The sequence below is a fragment of the Sesamum indicum genome, linkage group LG8 (assembly GCF_000512975.1).
Source record: "Sesamum indicum cultivar Zhongzhi No. 13 linkage group LG8, S_indicum_v1.0, whole genome shotgun sequence".
Taxonomy (NCBI): Eukaryota; Viridiplantae; Streptophyta; class Magnoliopsida; order Lamiales; family Pedaliaceae; genus Sesamum; species Sesamum indicum.
In genome coordinates, this window is record NC_026152.1 from 9,488,364 (window position 1) to 9,509,736 (window position 21,373).

Sequence of the window (21,373 nt, forward strand, 5' to 3'; positions counted from 1 at the left end):
GGACTTCTTTATCTTCAAGAAAAGACAGAGGCGAATCACGATATGTTGATGTGCTATCGCTTTCTAATCGACCACTCTCATTTGTCAATTCAGTCTTTTCATCATCAAGTTTGGCTTTATGGATTTTGTCGATTGATTTTGGCTCAGTTCTACCTGATCTGCACTGCTCAAGATAAAAAATAAAAAGGGATAACTTAGTAATAAATACCTTGGCATGAGCTTGGAAGGGGCAGAGTAAGAATACAAACGTTGTTACCTCATTCTCAGTCTCGCTGTAAGAACCAGCTGATGAAGATCTAGGTTGTACTTTGTTAGCAGAAGATGTTGGTACTCGGGTCCTGACGCTCATTGCAGGGACAGGATTTAAAAGGCAGAGTGAACTCTTCAAGCAAAACCGGGGTAGTAAACCGCAAACTGCAGGCAGACTTTCATGTTGATCATACTCATCATCGCTCTCCTCTTCTTCTTCTTCTCCATTATCATGGTAATGGGAATAACGCTTTGCGAAACTAGGCCCATACCGAAGTGATGGCTTGTACTGAGTTCCTATTTTCTTAACCTTTTGTGGTTGTTCTTGAAGTACATGTTGCCTTTTGGGTGCATATTGGGGTGTCTCAGAAGCCATTGCCTTTGCCGCTGGCAAAAACCTATTCATCATGAAATCCCGAGTTTGTAGATCCGTTGAAAAGCTTCCAGTTGGCTTTGCATCTAAATCGTCCAATCCACTTAGGCCGCTAGTACTACAATTCAAGAAAAATGATTCAGTCCTTGAGAGTGTATCAAGTGCATCTACATATGCTCCATCACTATCCCCAGAATCAGAACTCTCTTTCTCCTCTACTGTCTCTTTGCTGCTCTCAAAATTTTTATCATTTTCCTCATGAGATGGAGTGCTATGAGAATCCCGAGGGACATTAATAGCCTGTTTCTTAGTGTCACTAGCACAAGGTGCATTAACAGCATGGTTTTTACTTCTTGTAATACTTGGAGGAACTTTAGGACATTCTTGCTGGTTGGCCTCTGGATATCTCCCAGGAGGAAGCTTTGGGGCAATTGGAGGTCTGTCACAGTTTTGAGTTTGTGCTTTTATCTCTTCCTTAGGCTGTCCAGGGGTCTGTTCCCATACAAACGGCACGGCCCCAGGATTCCTGATGGGACCGGATTTCAGTTCCGATCTGTAGGCAGGAAGCCGAGGTATTAGAGGACGAGAGTTTTCAGCTTTCCTTTGATCACTCTTTTGTGAGGTCAATGCTGGTGCATATCTTCTCACCGATAACAGAGGTTGATTGAAATTCAGTTTTTTGTCCTCCATCAGATTCTTCGGCAGCATCAACTCCTGCTATGTGTGTAAATATCAGTTTGTCATCTGATCCACTGTACATAATACGAAGACTATATATTGGACTGCAATGACACCCAAAAAATCCTCTAATTTCCCTGTTTAATTCATATCTATAGAACACTGTATCTGTATACAACTGCAGTCCTGCACCTAGGCACCAGTCGAAAGAGGAATTACTCACAATGCTCAAAGCTCACAACGATCTTACAGTTATGAATTCAAAAGGGCACTAAAATCTTACGCTCTGTTTTGTTTCATTCTTTGATTGTCTGAAAGACAGGCAAAAACATCATCTATGTTTGCCTGCGCTTTTGTAAGACACACAGTTCACTATGTCCTACCTTATCTTTATTCATCGTATGTTAATACAAAATACTGAAAACACTTACTTTCTCTCCCTATCATCACAGATAAAGAAAGACATTTTAAAAATGAAACCAAACAAAGCTTGAACATTGATTTCAGAATAGTATGTCAAGAAAACCTTCCAGTTCTGACATGCATAGCAACATTTTTCTTACAATGGAAAATCAGATATTGAGTCTAGGCCCTCCATACAGCACACACACACACATATATATACCCCTCTGACTTTTGAGTCTGACTGAAGAATTCATCTTTACCGAATTCATAATCTTTTCTACACCTCTGAATTAGTCTTTGCATATACAAAATTCAAACAAAAAAGTACAAAGACTCTAAATTTTCTGCTCGATTCAAGCTAAAAGTCACTAGAAAAAGATACACAACCTTTCACTTTCTACATCTTGCACTCAGATGATAACCAAAGTCGAATTTTACAACACCAAGATTACAAATCTCACATGAATGCAAAAGAAAAAGAAACGAAACCCCATCAACATATACATAGCAAATATCAACAAAATGAATACCAAAACCCTCCCAGTCACAATTCTTGATTTACAGTTCTGGAAATAGACAACCACCACCGCAAAGATCATAACCCATCAATCACCAGTAAAGACAAGACAAAACCCACAAAAATCTTGACAGAAAGATTTTACCTTCTTTGGAAAAGAACGAAGACTCTTCAAACTCGACTGGGTTTTCTTGGCTGAGCACTTGCTTTGATCATACAGAGATCAGTACTCAAGACCCATTTATGGTTTCGGTGAAAGCTGTGAAACAGCAAAGGAAAGAACTTCAACAAGGGAGAACTGAGTAGAGAGAGAGAGATAAGAAACCAATTTCTTGATTTTTATTCGCAATGATTCTCTCTCCCTCTCCGTCTTTTTCTTTTTTTATAAATCAAAACTATAGAGACAGAGAAGAAGCTTAGCTGGTGCAAATGGAGAAGAAAGTAAACACACATTAGTCCTGGTAAAAAGAGCAACATATATGCGTATCTTGTGAGTGTACGAAATTTAAAATTCTTGTTATCAACTTACGAGAATCAATACGTTACGTTGTTCATTATTAGGGTGTTCTGTAATATAATATTACGTGGACTTTGCCCTTTTGGTCACCTGTTCTTGGATCATGTGAAGACATTTAATTATGAGTTGGGGTGGAGGGCCCAAAAGTCATAGTCACAACACATGCACCATCGATCATTCCATTCAAGTATGAAATCTTGGAAATTGAGAGAAGATTTAAATAAGAAGGGTAGAGCAAGTTGCATAAATGTTGTGAATTCAAGAATAGTATTTGGGGAGTTCATATCATTCCTGAATAATGTTGAATAGGTACGACCATGCTATTATTGTATGCTTCCTTTATCCAAGCTGGACTGCCTTTGTCGGTCTCTTTCTTTTCTCCACTCCAAGGCTTGAATGAGTAGTTTCTTTATAAAATTGTTAGACATCCAATTGAAATTCATAACATTATTATTATTATATTAAGGGAGGGAAATATTTTTTGGGTCCTTCATTTTTTTATGTTTTTTTAGTATTTTATTTTATTTATTCATATAATTTTTCACTATCCCTCTAACTTTTGATAATTACTTATTTTTATGGATATTTTTTTTATATTATTTTCTTATAAGTTTAATATTAATTTATTATTTATTTTGTATATACTTTATTAAATGGTAATTATTTTTCTATATAGTATTATAAAATTTGTAAGTACATAAAGTGTGCCACAAATTACTAGTTATTATTATTGAAGAGTAATCGTTGTGACACGTTGCTCTTGTGTGCATATAAGTAATCTTTTATATTTTAAAATATATAAATAAGATTGAAATATATAAATCAGTACATTACAACAAAAAAGAAAGAAAGAAAAAAAATTAATTTATTAGTTAATATAAAATTTAAAAGCTGAACAAGTTAATTATCTTATCAATCGAAGGACATTTTTTACCTAAAAAAAAATTGATTGATGGTGTCATTAACTGTTGTTTCTGAGCATGACATGCCTTTTCTTTTTCTATGAGACAATTACACTCCCTCCTTTAAAATTTGGTATAATTTCACGTAGACCCCCTATGGTTTGAAAATTATATCTAGTACTATTGAGGTTTGCTTCTATCTAATAAATAAATTTCTCAATTAGTAAAATTCACCGAGTTTATTAATATTACTAAAAAAAAACAAAACTTCTAAAAGTCCATGTTTACCCCCAATTGACTTACTACTAATTTATTTGCAGGTCAAATAATTTTTTTTATGACGAAATTATCTTTGTACATCTTCACACTAACATTAATATATGTGAAGAGGAATATCATCACGTTAAAGGGTAGTTTAGTCAGAAAAAAATAATGTAACTTGCAATACGTCAGTGATAAGTCAATCAACGATAAATATCAATTTTCATTCAATTTTTTTGTTAATATCAACAAATTCAGTGAATTTTGACTAATGGAGAGACTATTTGTTAGACAGATGCAAACTTTAGGTGTACTAAATATAATTTTTTAAACCACCGAAGGTCTATGTGTAATTATATCAAATTTCAAGAGAAGAAAATATAATTATAGATGGTTGAATTAGTATCATGGTATGCATAAACTACCTTTTGATTAGGGATGACAATGTGTTTAGGTTAGACTTGAACTCTCCCCACTAGGCAAATATCGAAGCTTTAATTGGATCTCGAGGCGCGTGCCAATTTTGAGTGTTCTGGGCTTGGGTCTAACTAGAACTTGGTCCTTTTAATTTTTTAAATACTATCATGAAATATATTTATACAAAAGATGTAAAAAATATATACATACTTTACCAGTACATACATCAAATGCATAAGTTTAATATATAATTTTATATTATAGAAAAGATTAACAATTTTCAGTTTTCAGTGTTCAACAGAAAAATGTAATGGCATGCAAAAAAGGCTCGGGTCCAACGGATCTGCATTGTCATTCAAAGCCTAGGGCGAAGCGTATATGGACCTAGAGAAAAGGGACCTACATAAAAACACCTTAACACTCTAACGCCCAAGTTAGTATTGGATTCAAAGTGAACTAAACAAGAAAGTAAATGAATGTAATAAGGAACTAAGATATGATGATTGAATCGGAAAAAGTGTGCAAATTCGTGAGAAAGTGCTCGACGAACACTTAAAAAGTGCTTAGAGAGTTAAAAGAGTCATCCCTCGCCTAGATGACTAAATCTGTATATATAGGGGATTGCCCCTGCCTGCTGGGGGTCTATCCCTCTTCATAGATTTTTGGGGAGAAGGGTTAGGGTGGTTGGATGAGTGGCAAATTATCCTCATGTACAGTTGGATGTGTACAATGAGAGTATCCTTCCATCCAAGGAGACATCTCGCTTGCAGGGAGTCTTGGACACAAGGGAGCCTTAGCCAATAGGGAGTCCTAGACTATAGGGAGACCTTCCTTGCTTAGACTGTCTTTTTAGGGCTGACCTGGTCTGAAGTGGCGGTTTGATTAGCGAGCCAATTGTACGTCAAGTGGGCAGAGGGAGTTGTCAAGTTTAAGGGCCTTTTGGGCCAGTCGTCCTTATTAGGTTATGATCACGAATTGAGTCTAAGGGTGTCCTAGGCCTCCATCCTTCTTGGACTGATGTCGTCTGAGGTGGCGGTTGACTAGCGGGCTAGCTATATGCCATATGGGGGGAGGGAATTGTCAAGTTAGGACCTTTTGGGACGGTCATCCTTATTGGGTCATGATCATAGGTCAAGTCTAAGAGTGTCCTAGGCCTCCATCCTCGTTCATAAGTTGTTTGGCTCCTTGGGCTACTGGAGTAGGTATATTAGGTGTTAAGGGTCGGACTGCCCCACGCCTTCGTATCTTCTTAGATTGGGCCTCCTCAGGTATGCACATCATTCAATCCCCCCCACTCTAAGGAGGAGGATGCCGTCAACTCCTTTTTAGAGTTGGAGACTTTCATACGTGGGGGTGCCTTTCTAGCATGGTATGAATCACATCCAATGGGTCATCCAACAATCATCTGTATTACCCCCTTGCGCGGGGGGTCGCTAGTTTCAGCCCTTCCTCCAGGCATGGACTTGGGCACCTCCTTAGAGAGGGGCTTTGGGCTGGAGTCCTTTGCTGTCTTAGTCTTGTCAGCTTCTTGCTTTTGATGTGGCACCGTCCCCCGAGCCTTTTTCCCGTCATACATAATCCTGTAAATACATATTCTAAATGAGTCGCTCTATTTTATTCTTCAAGTGTCGACATTCCTCAGTGGTGTGGCCATAGTCGTTATGAAAACGACAAAATTTATCAGAATTGGGCCGATGGGGGCCATCTCTAGCCAATTTGGGGCACGCCAATAAGCCCTTTCTTTCTACTGCCATGAGACCTTGAGTGATGAGGATCGTTAAAAGGGGTATACACAACATTCACTTTCTGGGAAAGGTGTTTTTTTGTTTTAAATATCAGTTTGGGGCTTTTTGACAGGGGCCTCCTCCTTCATTTCCTTCCTTTTTCTCCCCACAACTCTACCTCTTAGAGGCTTGAGCATCCTCCATGTTGATATATTTTGCAACTCTTGCTAGGAGGGCGCCGAACTTGAATATGGACTTCTTAGTCAGGGACTTGAAGAAGTCCCCGTCCAAGAGTCCTTGGGAAAAGGCACTGGTTTTAACCTTCTGGGTGGCTGAGGGCACATCCAGTGCAGCCGTGTTGAACCTCTATAGGTACTCCTTCAAAGGCTCACCCTCCTTCTGTTGTACGGTGAAGAGACTAAGCTCAGTCTTTCAACGATTTCTATTACTAGAGAATGGGTGTAGAAAAAGGGATCAGAAATCCTAGAAACTTCATATCGAACTTACGAGCAACTGATTAAACCATTATTAGGTCGTCTTGGCAAAGGTGATGACGAAGACACGACATTCGATCTCGTTAATGTATCGATGTAAGAGAGTTGCAATCTCAAAGAATAAGAGATCCTCTTGTGGGTCTGTGGTATCATCATACTCGGCAATAGCCGGAGTACGACAGTTCATGGGGAGCTCATCCGCCATTACCACTTCTGTGAAAGGGACGCCTTGCTGCTCTTTTGAGGAAGCCCCTACTATCTGATACTGGATGTCTTGAAAGCCCTTCTACTAGCATTGCAGGTGCGTGAGCCACTGAGGCTGGACCTCTTGCTAGGCCTACGAGGGTGGTTCTTAACCTCCTGCAACTAGGGGTGCAGGGGCAGGGAGCACCCTTTCACCTTCCTCCTTTGGGACATCCACATCTGGATTGCCGCCGCAATCATTTGTTGGATGGTCAACAGGAGTGCTAGGGTCAATTCTCCTGAAGAGGTGTCGGAGGAGGTACTGCGATGTGGAGGCTCAAGCAGCGAGTCAGATGGTCTGAGCAGTCCTACGACTGGCGCTCCACTAACTGGCGCCAGGGACGTCCCTGATACGACCTCTAGGGCTTGGGCACCACCAGCTATCTCCACGGTTTTCTGCTTGTTTGGTGCATTGCTAAGTGTTCCCATTGCTACTCACATCTTCAACTCTATGCTTTCTACAGACAACGCCAATTGATGGCGTGTGAAAATAGCACGAGTCCAAAAAATTTGGACTGTCATTCAAGGCTTGGGCCGAAGTGTTTATGGAACTAGAGAAAAGGGACATGCAAAAAATATGTTAGCACTCGACATCTAAGTTTGTATTAGACTCGAACTAAAATAAAACAAGAAAGTAAATAAATGTAATAAGGAATTGAGATATGATGATTGAATCGAAAAAGTGTGCAAATTCATGAAAGAGTGCTTGACGAATGCTTAAAGACTTCTTAAAGAGTTAAAAGAGTCGTACCTCGCCTAGAGGACCAAACCTATATATATAGGAGAGTGTCCTCGCCTGTTGGGAGTCTATCTCTTTTTCTATATTTTCGGAAAGATGGGTTAGGGTGGTTGGATAAGTGGCTAATTATCCTCATCCATAGCTGGATGTGCACAATGAGATTATCCTTCTATCGGTGGAGACCCCTCACTTACAGGGAGTCGTGGACGGCAGGGAGCCATAACCGCCAGCCAGGGAGTCCTCGACTCTAGGGATACCTTCGTTGCTTAGATTGTCTTTCTAGAGATGATGTGGTTTGAGGTGGCAGTTGATTGACGGGTCAGTTGTACGCCACGTTGGGAGAAGGAGTTGTCATTTTAGGGGCCTTTTGGGCCGGTCGTCTTTGTTAGGTCATGATCATGGGTCGAGTCTAAGGGTGTCCTGGGTCTCCGTCCTCCTTGGGCTGCTTGGCTCCTTGGTCTACTGGAGCAGGTGTATCAGGTGATAAGGGCAGGGCTGCCCCGAGCTTTCTTGTCTTCTTGGATTGGGCCTCCTCAGACATGCACATCAATATGTATTTTAAATTTTGTAAAGATTTTCATTTGAAATAAAAATAAGTTTGAATTAGTTAATGAGATTATGTTTCATATTACATTATGGTATTAAATCAATATAATTTTAATAAAAATATATATAAATAAATATATTTAGTGTTTCAAAAACTGAAAATTGAAACGCAAAACAAACAGGCCAAACTCATGAAATATTTTGACAAGAATTTGAAGAGAATTAGTCCCATATTGTTTTTTTGATAAAAATTCAAACCGACAAATACAATCATCAAGGCACAACCTTTAACGATGAAATTCATAATTATTATGGTGATGATATGTCTTCGTAATTTCCCTTTCATTGTCCACTTCAAAGACTTGAATGGTTGCTTTTATGATATTACAATCCTTCACTTTCATCATTTGGTTAGGAGCTTTTATGGAAAGTGGCTCTTTACCCACTTTGATCAGACTTTATGCCCACTACTGTTCTACGTTCTCATATATCTTTGGGTTTTTTCGTACTTGTCTTTTATTAGTTTAAAGCTTTGGGAGATGAAAAACCATCATTGCCCTTGGATCAATTCCCTTTTATATACAATTAATAAAATCTAAAAAAATTCATTTTAATTAAATAATATTAAAAAGCAAAAAAAAAAGATGAAAGTTATCAAAATTTAAAAATACTTGGATAGAGAAAATAGATGAAAGTAAACAAATTTGGTGAGATAGTTAAAAGAAGAAAAAAATGAGGGACACAAATGATCTACGGACACCAAAAGGTTTTTCTCCAAGAATCCTCCAAAACTCTGATTGTTCAACCAGAACCAATAAACCCCTTTCATGATGTATGATCAGATGCATGATGTTTACGACAAGTTGTAGCATTCAGAACCTGTCCATTAAGGAAATATCTGAGTCACAAGCAAGCTGTCTAAGTTGGAGATTATCCTCCACAACTATTTGGAGAGCATTGCAAGGTTGAAAGCTTGGAGGTCTCCAAATCCCTTCTGCCTACTCATTTTCTGCCAACTTTATCCAATACATCTTCTTTGATTAGCCACTCTGCCACCAAAAATTAGACCGACATGACTTCCTAATCACTGATGGGAGGCCCAGGTAAAGATCATCCCAATCTGTAAAGCACCCCTAATGGCATCTTTAAGAGTTGTTACTGTATTTCTGCTGAAGACCATGGAAGATTTGGCCAAGTTTATTTCCTTCTTAGAGAGAAGTCTCCAAGACCTCCAATATGCCTCAACTGTGGCATGACAGAATACGAGGTGTCGTTGAAAAAGAGAAGGTGGCAGACTCAGGTGGGAGACTCCTTGCAACCTACCACTACTCTCCTCTTTTTGCAATAAACAACTGAAAGCCTTTATGGCACTCCTCACTAGCAATTGCCACTTTATGACACTGCAACACTAAATTTTATACTATTTTGATATCCCACTTAATTTTGGCCTATTATTTATTTTTAAAATCTTAAATTAATTAATATTTTTAAGTCCTCCATTCATCATGATTTTTCAAAATTACATTTTGGTAGTTTTTTTTTTCTCATGCATTTCTTTTATTTCTCCAACATTATTTATTATCTTTGTTTGTCACTATATTTTTCTATAAAACAAAATATTTATTAGCTTATTATCTTAAATATATATTTATAACTACTTTTTTACTCTACAAAAATTAATAATACAATTTATGTAAATATTTTATTTTAATTTATTTCTAAAAATCATGCACATAAATAGAATGTGCCACACTTACGAGTACATACTAGTTATACCCTTGAAAATTTATACCCATATACTTATTTACTTCAAACGGGCTACCTTATTTTTTGACCACGAATATACTACCATGTTTAATCTACACTTGTACTCATATTCAATGCTTGCTCCATCTACAATCATATATTAATTAATATTTTTAAACTCTGTGTCATATACGAGTAAGTACCACATGTCACAACGGCCAGAGGAGAGTTAAAAAATGTTTAAGAATAAAAATGTTAGTACATCTAATTTTTAATAATTAATTGAATAGTTAACTCAGAGTGATAGATGTCGATTTTCGATAATTTAAGCCAAATATACCCAAGTAAAATGCTTGCTTTGCATTATGAAGATCCGTATTTAAATCAAAAGCTCGATTCTATTTAAATGAATTAAATTATTCAACCCAAAAAATCTAAATAAACATAATATAATTAATATGATTTTTTTTTTATTCTATCACTCAAATAACTTAGGTGACAAAATTTGCCAAAAATCAATACATGAAAAGAGACAAGTGCAAATGATTCATGTGATTAGTGTATGGGTATGGATAGGGTAAAATGGTGGTGGGTTCTCAAGAAAATCATAAAAAGTCGACTTTTTTGAGACCATTGAAGACATCATTTAGTTTGCAGGACCATCAGAGCGGTGTCTCTATTAATTGCGCCCCGAAACTCAAGCAACCCTATTACCATGTTCAATGCAATTTACACGTATGATATTATAAATGAGTAAATTATTTTTTATAAAAAAAATAATTATTTATTTTTTTATATATTTTAAAATAAAGCAATTTAATCTCCAGACAAGAACACAAATTGCTTTATTTTTAAAAAAACGAAGAGGAATAAATTGCCGCATTTAAAAAATATAGAGAAATAAATTATTAGTTTATTTATAAAGGAATAATTTTCTCATTTATAATATCACAAGAAATTACTTACATTTTTCTCCTTTCATAATGTAAAAGATAGTGCCAATTATGTGTGAAAAAATTATAACAAATAAAGATATCGTGTCAAACAAAGAGTTATGACCTACTTAAAAATATTTGATATTATTTTTTTATAATAACAGATAAATAATTAAGTATTTGGCATGACATAATTGACTAATTTGATATTTTTTTAATATTTATATTTTTATAAAAATAAATATTAAATTGTTTACCTTGATTTGATTGGAATGTATTTGTAATTATTCCATGTGGCTTTGTTTGATCGGCTTGAATGCTCGATTGCATATTTAACTGGTCGAAACACTTCAATTTTAATATTTGTCAGCCATTGTTTTGATGATAAAATATATAGGGTAAATTACAATAAATTTCCTGGAGTTTGGAATAATCATAAATACTACCTTGTTGTTTGAAAGTTTGCTAATATCCTCCTGATGTTTATTGAATTTATGTAATCTTCGGAGAAGCCTAATATGATGATCAACTGTGTAACTTTTTTTCTAAAAAGATAAAAAAATATAAAAAAAAATCGAATGAGGTGGATAAAAAATTTCAAAAAATTACAAAAGTAATAATACACTTAATCCATAAAAATTCAAGTTCAAAATAAATAAGATTAGAATCCATATTCTACAAGGGTATTTTAGTCAATTCGGCACAAAAATATACGAAAACTTAAATGGAGACTAACGGATTGACTAGTTGTTGGAAGGTTGTTAAAATCATAGGGATATTAGTAATTTTTCAAACAACGAGTGGGAATTTATAACTGTGTCAGATCTCAAAAAAACTCGTTGTAATTTATCCAAATATATATTAAAATATCTATTAAATTAACTATTTATATTTAAGAAAAATTAATACATCTTAAACTATAAATAAAAAAAATATTTGACATTTAATATATTATTTTACATTTATCATTATTTAACTGGATATAAAATTAATTTCTCCACAAATACCTTTTCTTTGTTCACGAATTTATACTCGAAAATATAATTTTAAATTTAATCAGTGGCAGAAATATTAATTAAATTTGAATTGGGCCCATTATCATAACGTTGCTCAAATGAAACCCAAACGCAATATCCTGTGGAATTGAAAGATATTGACCCACAAAAAATTTGTTGTGGGCCGAAAATTAGCCCTTCAGTTCTCATCAAATTGTTCAGCAAAATACAGCAAAATACGAAAATTCTAATCTAAATTAGGTTTGATCAAATCAAATCAATCACAGTACAAGTATAATATACTTATTATGTGATTAATCACTTTGTCTTAATTGTACACCAATCATACAACAAATATATTGTACTTCCATATATTTTATTCAAGTACGGCTGAATCAGGTCCGGATAGAATTTCCCAGACCTATCTTATGTGGCACAGTAGTGGTGTGCAATTTGGTAAATCCATCAAAAACCGATGGAACTGAAAGTTCAATTTTTATTAACTATTAAATAAAAAATTCAATCAATATTTTTTCTTTTCTAATTTTAATATTCAGTTGAGTTTTGATCTTTTGTGCCGATTAACCAAATCAAACAAAAGACCAAGCTTTAAATAATATATATATATATATATATATTATATTATATATAAATGTAATAAAAAATATTACAAATAAATATCAAATATCTTAATATCTATACTTATAGCAAAAACAAATAATTTTATGATTATTATATACTTAATTTATTATAGTTATTAATTAACAAAATTACATTATATTTTTTGTTAATTCGATACAAAATTAAATCAAACCGAATAGGTTCAGTTTGTACCGAATTGATTTGAATATTTCAAGTATTTAATATGCCATTTTAGCAGATCAAAATTTTAAATAATTAAATTTTGAATTCAATTGGATTTAGTTTACCGAAACGAACACCTTTTTGGTGCAAGTGGCAAACAAGGGATTCCTTTCAACCTTTCCTTCTTGATTTTTGGTGTGAGACAGCAGAGTTGGTCCCATTCCCACTGGGTTTCATGATCCAGAAGCCTAGGGTTGTTGCTAGGTTGTCTCCTCCACGTATTCATTTTCAGTCTCTATGCAATATCTTTTGGCATTGTTTGGATTTACGTTTTTGTATTTTTCGATACAAGATAAAATACATTTAATATTTATTTTTGTATTTTTACACTTTATATGTATATTTTTTTTTATTTTTCAACTTTCTATATATATAATATATAAAACAGACATAATTTGACAATAAACAATGATTTCTGTCTCCAAAAAATACAATATTAAACATAAATATTTATATATATACATATTTATTTATAAAAAATATATAAAAGATATATGATTTGACAATGAACAGTGATATTTGTTTCCATTTCATAAATAAATCTCTTTGTAAGTCAAAATTCATGAAATATATTGATATTGGCAAAAAAATTGAATAAAAATTCATATGTACCCTGATTGAGTTATTACTGAATTATTATAGGTCAAACAAAACTAGTCTAATCACACTATCTTTATAAGATGCCGAATATACCTCTTCACATGCATTACGTGTGAAGATGCATAAGGATAATTTGGTTAAAATTTATTTAACTTGCAATAAATCAATAATAAATTGATCGGGAGTAAATATAAAATTTCATTCAATTTTTTTGCTAATATTATCAAATTAAATTTGACTAATGGTGGAAATGTTAGAGGTACTAAATGTAATTTCCAGATTATAGAAAGTATACATATAATTGCACTAAATCTCTGGGGAGGGTGACGTAATTATCCTAAAAAAACGAAAAGCAAAACATACGACTCCACAAAAAAGAAGTATTAAGAAGAGGAAGAAATATGCTCAAATGTACCTGGGTTCCACCTCTATATCCAGAAAGAAAGACGAGGAAAAACGATCAAGTTTTCACACAGAGACTTCACATTCTACATCAACTGAGCGAGTGAAGTGAAAATGGTTTATAAGGCTTCAGTTACTTCGTAACAACTGGACTAGTTATCCAATGCTAACAATACTGTGACAAGGCTGGAGTCTATCTTCATAAGAATAAGCTGAGACAGAGAAAAACAAAGGGATGCAAGATTGTGCAAAGGCTGAATAAGTGCTACCAGTAAACCTTTACAAACATGCCCATCGGAACAGTGTGAAGAATTATCGACAAAGTTCACCTATGAACCCAGTTTAGGCAGTGGAACACTCTGTTTTATTTAGCTCGGCGCTCAACATGTGGTGGAGAAGTATATCAACCCTCTGGTTCCTTGACTTTGTGCTGCACAACATCAATGACAGGAAAAAGGATGATTCAGATTGAAGTGCAAAATCCAAATATATTTCTAGAACCATGATGCCTGCAGACATACCCAATGTTGCGTCTTCGTTCCTTTCCTTTTTCTTCCTGAATTGCATAGTGTGAAAGTTTGTGAATGAATAGAATTTGTTTGTCAATTGGCATGATAACAAAAAACATCAATAATGTGGAACCGAAAAGTACTATCATAAAGAATTACGTCAAATCAAGTCAAAATTAGTATATAGTCAACCATGCAATAGCAATTGGATACTCAAGAAACCAAGTCAACATGTTAATTTTTCGCTCGACCAAATGTTGGGGGGTCTGCAAGGTGGATGTTGAACTTGAAAGGACCCCAGTGAAGTGTGGTGATGAGGAAACCTCCTAAAAGATAGTGAGGAACCTCTGGTGATGCTCAGTTTGGTTGACGACCTACTGCTCTTCAGTATGGCTAGTGTAGTCTCACTTACGGTTTCAAAAATAGCGATGGATGATTTTCCCAACTACGAAGATTGCGAGCCGCTACAATTGATGTAGCTGAAGCTCAGCTCCACAAGCGAATATGGGATTTTCTAGGGGTTATCTTCCAATTAAGTATCTTGGAGTACCACTTAACACTTCGAAATTAAGTGTGTCTCATTCCAAGCCTGTCCTGGACAAAATTGACCATGAGCCATTCATGGAGCTCCAATTTTTGGCAGGGTTCAAACTATTTAATCAGTCCTTGTCTCTTACAACACTTATCTGTCCTCAATGTTTTTGCTACTAGCAGGTGTCATCAAGCAAACTGAGAAGCAGTTGAGGAAGTTTCTGCGGGCAAATATGCAGATAGATTCAGTGCCAAAATAGCTTGGAAGCAGGTTCGCTCACCTATAGAAGCTGCAGGTTTGGGGATTCAGCGAATTGGTGTCACTAATAAAGGCTTGCTTCTTAGACACTTGTGCGATGTTCTAAAGAATGATCGAGGATCAGTATGGTGCAGTGGATTCAACAGTACAGGTTAAGGAAGAAATTGGTACCAAATTCTGGAAGTTCTTGGAGCTGGAGGAGGATGCTGTTGAATATCAGTATCAGATTCTGCGGGTCATTGAATAGCAGGTTGGAACCATATTTAATGGTGGCAGGATCCGTGGCACAAACTTCAGCACTTAATTTGTTCATTTTTCCAGTACAAAATGTCCATTGGAACTCGTTGATGTTAGAACCTGTCAGAATCCCATGGAATGTTTTTCTGTGGCTAGCAGTTCACAACAGGTTATGTATGCTTGATAAACCTTGGTTGCAGCAATATGGAGTCTCCATGTGCTATGCATTTATTCTTTCGACACCCCTACACAGCTGAATGTTTGAGGCACATCAGGAGGATAATCTGATGGGAATAGCCGAGACAACAATGGGATGAAGGGATGCAATGGACAGCAGCACGGTGGACAGGAAGGCACTTGATCATTTCATCCAAGAGGCCTTGCTTGCTTCCTTTCTTTATCACATTAGCAAGAGAGGAATCAAAGGAAATGGGAGCAACAACCTAGGATCCAAGGACATTTGATGGACTAATAATTGAACAGATTAGGCCGAAATTGCTAATGCATTACAATCCTACATCCATAGAAGTAATTTCTGTCCTTAGGATATGGAGAATAGGCTTTGTAGACATGCTTATTGGCCTATGGCTAATTCTTGTACTCTAGTTTTTCATTAACAATATACCTTTTACCTAAAAAAAAAAAAATTTATGCAAATGCAAATTCAAATGGATACTTAATAAATTTAAATGAAAGTGAGATGTATTATACTTAATTGCATTTATTTTTACCATGTCCTACGTCTACATTCTTATTTTGAATTTTTCTCGATTTTGATAATCAATTAACATAATTGGTCCATCATTTGGGTCAGTTTAAGATTCTTATTTAAATTTTTAATTAATTAACTTCGGTCAGTCATTTGGACAAAATCAAGTTTATTATTTAAATTTCAATGATATTCAATTTAGAACCAGTGAGAATTTAAGTAATTAGATTAACTTTATCGATCAATGGTCATGAAATGCTACTAATAACATAGTTTAGCTATATACATTGTTTTACAATATAAATTTAAAATTTGAAAACTTTTATTTTTGGACACATATTGTGAAAGAAAAAAGCAAATGGGTCTCAAATGGGTCAAGCTCTACCCAATTTTTTGGATATAATTTGGGTAAGACACAATAGGTATTTTATAGGGTACGGGGTATTATATAAAAAAAATCACCACAGGTATTTATTGAGTTCGGGTCCGATGGGGTGATACCCACCCATTAACACGCCTAGTTGGGCATTATCCACTGGTGCTATTCTTGACAAACAATGCTCATCAGTCAAAGATCAAGCAAAACTAATCAACTTTTAAGGGCGTATAAGTTTGTGGTGGTATGTATTTACGGTCACAACTCAGATGTAAATTGTAATAACCACTCCATGAGGCAGTGTAAAACTAAACCCTCAGAATTCGAAATCTGGATCCAGGCTTAAAATTTGACATCGAATAAGATCTAGCTACCAAATTCCACTAGGAGACAAAAGAAAGGGCATATGCCAGTTATCTTGACATCCTGACTCAGGATATGGAAGGTATCTTTCTATTATTCTCCTTTTTTTCGCTGGTCTCCTTGTCCTAGCCTAACAATGGGAAAGTTATTGTACCTGTAACATAATGGCTGGTGATATCGCAATGCTTCTTGTCCAACTTGTGTACATTGGACAAGCCGTTACAGACTCCATTTGTAAGGAGACATACTCTCTTCCAGGTTTGTAATCATTCCATTTAACATATTTCCTGAAGAATTTCCCTATTGCAACACCCCAACCTATCAGTACTCATTCACAATCTCATACATTTCCTATACTTTCTAGGTCTGCTTAAACAAAAGTGGCATCAAAGTGAGTCAATAGATCACTCTTAGTTTCTTCCTAAAGATTCGTATGTAGGTAGAGCAGGTATAAGGTGTCTCACAAGGCACTAAGTTACTTTACAAAGTCAAACTTCAGTTCTCGAAAGTGGATATCCACATCCAAAAATATAAAGCAAAGCGAGAATTTGAAACTTGAATATCAACCATAGAAAGAAAGCTAGACCAAAGTCATAACCACTGACCTTGACCTCCCCATCTTCACATTTTTCAGAAGATTCAAGGTCCATTTCAGCAAAGAAAGCCTCCAAGACAAAAGCCACCACCTGAAATAATAAAAGAAAAGATGATATACTCTATATTGTCTTAAAAGAATGAAATAATTAGAAATCAATAATAGAAAAGAGATAATGCAAGGTCCAAACACACAAAAGCCACCAAGAGTAGCAAGCGTTTAGAAATAACATGTGTTCATTTAAGTTTCTCGTAGTTCATATTGATAACATGATTCAATGTTGTGTCATGCAAATTCAAACTCGAGTTAGAGGTAAGAAAATCCACTGTCACTCATTTCCCATAAATATCATACAAGTAAAGGGGAAACAGATAAGGCGAAAAGCCTATCTTGACATGTTAAGTCTTAATATCTCCCAAACTAAAGAAGCAAAGCCCCAAGTCAACCTTCAAACTAAACCTTATTGATCTTTTACTGACATCCCATATGAACTTTGTCCACCAAGCAATCTTCTAAAATTGTAACCCAATGGGCATCACACATTCCACTATTAATAATATTTTGTTAGGTCCAGGACTGCAACGAAATCAATTGTTGTGTTTTCTGTTGCTCTTGCTCCCACAATCTACTAAACTCATGCAACATCACCATGTAAGCAAATGACTAGCATCTGTCATAACCCTTTTAAATTAAACACTGACATGAGAAGGACCCTCACCATACGTAAGAAATCTCACGCATCATGATGCTATCGTTGATAGCGTAGCGAACAAAAGGAGTATTTCTGATGTGATGCTACTTATATCAGTATTCAAAAGGAAGCAATTTAGCAGCAAGAGTTTTCAGTGGTCCCCAAAGGTTGTATGCAGTCCACAAAAATATAATATAGCTGGATCCACCTCTTGATCCAGCAAAGACTTAACATCACATTCCAGACAGCTCTAGATAACAAGAAGACATTCTTATCTAGCACTAGAGAGGACAAGTAAAGGCAACTTCTGACCGATGGAGATTTCCGACACAGAAAGGACATGCCAAAACATGATTATGTTACTTGTCTTTATCAAAAAGAACTAGATGATTATGATGTGTTTGCGGATGTTTTTGATAAAGACAAGTAACATAATCACTTCTGTACATCCTAACTTCCTTGCATCATATCCACATTGTACCATTATTCTCCAGATGCAATAAAAACATCCCCAAACACAAACACATTTCAAATCATCAAATAATAATCATAACTCATGATAATATCACAGTCCAGTTTAGTTCCCTTGCTTAGAGTACTGGCATTCAGTTTTCACAGATGTCATGCAGAGGAATCCGACGAAATACTAAATGATCATGCCTCTATTTTCAATTTTGTCAAGTTAGCACTAGTCTGGATAGATATATTTAACTCGAGATATAACAGGGGCAGTTCTGAGATAATCTGTTAGAGAGAGAAGAGCACTGGCACGGCATTCTGCTTGCAGCTTGAATTAATTCAATAACTGATGTAAACAGAGAGCATTGAATTGCCATAATATGTTTATAAACTATAGGAGACAATGTTCAAAATTATAATTTACTGTTAAGTTTTGTATTTCCAATGTCCGCTAGGCTAGGGAACAAGCTAGTGGTTTTAGCCTCAACATCTCTTGTTGGAGGTCTTGGGGTTGGAATCTTGGATGCGTGCGTGAGCTAATGGGTGCGTGCGCTGGGGAAAAGAAGATTTTGAATTTCCTATGGATTCTATATATGTAATGCCATGTACAAATCAATAAATTTATGCCAATATATCATTAAGAAGCCAAGGAACTTAAAAATCTGATTGAAAATCAGGATACTAGGAACCCAGAGATGAAAGAAGTTTGTGAAGCACTGATTGCTTCTTACCAAATTCAGGAGTAGTAAGACCGTGATTAGATAGAAGCTGATGAAGTAGGCATAACTCCAGCTAGTTCCAGTCAATTCCTTGTAGCTCTGGAATTGCAATCATTAGCAAATCACATATCATGGCACTTTTAAGAGAAATAAGGCACAAGATAGAAGTTATTGCTACACTAAATCCTTACTCTTATCTCATGGTGCAATACCAATTAGAGTAAGAAATATATCTCAAACTATATTGCCAATATCTAATGTTAAAAACTCCCTGGCCCACAAGAAACAATCAAGAAAGAGTTCTCAAACCCAAAAGATCGGAGTCTCATAATGATGTCTTGACAAACTTATTCCAAAACATTAGATCTATGAATACACCATGCTGCGCAAACAGTAAAGTGAGAGGATAAGAAAATCTTGGAAGGGGAAAGCATAATATCAAACATAGGGATAACATGAAGTGTATTGCTTGACTAATACGCGCTCGCTAATAGCCTAATAGCACTCAGTCTGAACTAACACTGGTTTAATGAGACAACAGGTTGATGCATTGGACATTGAACCCCTGTCCTCAGAAAGAACAGCTATAAAGTGATTGTTTTACGTACAATTAAATGCCAACATACTAACTGCAATGGCAGATATAATGGAAGTTGATTCTGTTCAACTGGAAAACATAGGAAATACAAAAATTCTCATTGTATTAATACATGCATAACATGATTACAGGAACAGGCAAATAATTTTATCCATCTTACCTGCATCCACACTTGCCAATTTCCCATCACTAGCAAGTTGAAAAGTGTTACCATCCCATTGGGGTAGTCATTGAAGTTGAAGAGTAAGTAGCTTAATTTGTCAAGGGAATTTGGTAAGAAGCCGATTACAGGGGGGAAAAAGAACTTTAAATGTGAATTAGAGGCCTACAGAAACACTACCTTAACTGACATGTAGAGTAACATCATTACAGCTCAAATAAAGTATAATATATACTAAAAGGTGTCCAAAGGATACTCATCATCGCTGAGATCAGTTCCAGTGAGATTTGGGTTTCCAGCATTAACTATCCCACCAAAAATCTACAATGCTCAAAGGAAACAACATGATTTTATAATTTACAAGAAACCAAAATAAGGAAAAGAACAAACAAAGTTTGTTAAGGGCACTTCTGGCAATTAAACATCATGTCCTCATGTTCTATTAAGCATCTACAGTTGGCTGGCAGAACAAATTCACCATATAGATGTGAATCCAAAAGTGAGCATAGGTTATATTATCAAGAGAAGATGTAAATTATTATCTTGTTTTATGATCAAACCGTTAGTAACAACTCAAGCTATATCAAGCTAAAGAGAATAGGGATGAAATAATAAAAACAGGTCAGTGCAAATGCAGAAAGCAATCAATTACCTGTACGCCGAGCGAGCAATAGATGCACATGACACAAAATATGGTCCCGAGATATGGCATTAGACTTGGTATCAGGGTCAAAAATGTCGCAACAAAGGCACGATATTGTTGAACATGCATCAAAAGTCTAATCAATCTCAACATTCTTGCTATTAGGAGGTACCGAATCCTGCAGGAAAAAATCATGCATTTAGACAATTATCAAGAGCCTAACTTATCACATGAACAAGAAAAACTGGACCTCATATTTTTAAACCTGTTTATCAGCTAGTTAATTTTATGGATAACCCAAACAAAAGCATCTAATAGTTACATAAAAGAATCTTCAGGTCCCTTTTTTTAGGAATATACTATCTGAAGCAGCGCCTCCCATCTAGGTTTCACAGAGGCTGACTACTAACTCGCTATAAGACATGAGCTAAAGAGAACTTCTGTATGGCTTGATCTGTAAAGTGTTCGCCTCTCTTTCTCTCTCTCTCTCTCTCTATATATATATATATATATATATATATATATATCTCTCTCTCTCTCTCTATATATATATATATATATATATATATGTATACTATCTGAAGCAGCGCATCACATCTAGGTTTCACAGAGGATGACTATTAACTCGCTATAAGACATGGCTAAAGATAAATTCTATATGGCTTGATCTGCAAAGCGTGCCTCCCTCACTCGCGCTCTCTCAAGCACTATGGAACTCAATGTGAACAATGCTAAATTATCAGTGGAGACAAGTGAAGATTATGAGTATCAATTCCAAGTTTCGGGAATTTTCTAAAAGGAAAGAAGTCAATAATGCATTTGATGCTAGATTGCCAAAAATTTGACTTTGTATTTATGTGCCTTATCACATCTAAGGGTCCCTAAACCAATTCTTTTCTAATTTATCAGAATGAAAA

At 35.4% G+C, this 21,373-nt stretch overlaps 2 protein-coding genes across 2 annotated transcripts in view; both read right to left on the reverse strand.

Moving 5' to 3' along the window:
- The window catches only part of LOC105168115, a 3,999-nt gene extending 1,316 nt beyond the window's left edge, over positions 1-2,683 (reverse strand). The window contains 3 exon segments of the mRNA XM_011088062.2: positions 1-163; positions 257-1,336; positions 2,368-2,683. The exon segment at positions 1-163 is cut by the window's left edge and continues 5 nt beyond it. Coding sequence (XP_011086364.1) covers positions 1-163; positions 257-1,312 — 1,219 coding nt within the window. The 5' untranslated portion in view covers positions 1,313-1,336; positions 2,368-2,683.
- The window catches only part of LOC105168116 (two pore calcium channel protein 1A), a gene marked incomplete in the record, with an annotated part of 29,347 nt that continues 21,579 nt past the window's right edge, over positions 13,606-21,373 (reverse strand). Inside the window, 7 exon segments of the mRNA XM_011088063.2 lie at positions 13,606-14,037; positions 14,129-14,163; positions 17,197-17,277; positions 19,068-19,154; positions 19,814-19,904; positions 20,070-20,134; positions 20,466-20,634. Of these exon segments, the coding sequence (XP_011086365.1) occupies positions 13,950-14,037; positions 14,129-14,163; positions 17,197-17,277; positions 19,068-19,154; positions 19,814-19,904; positions 20,070-20,134; positions 20,466-20,634 (616 nt within the window).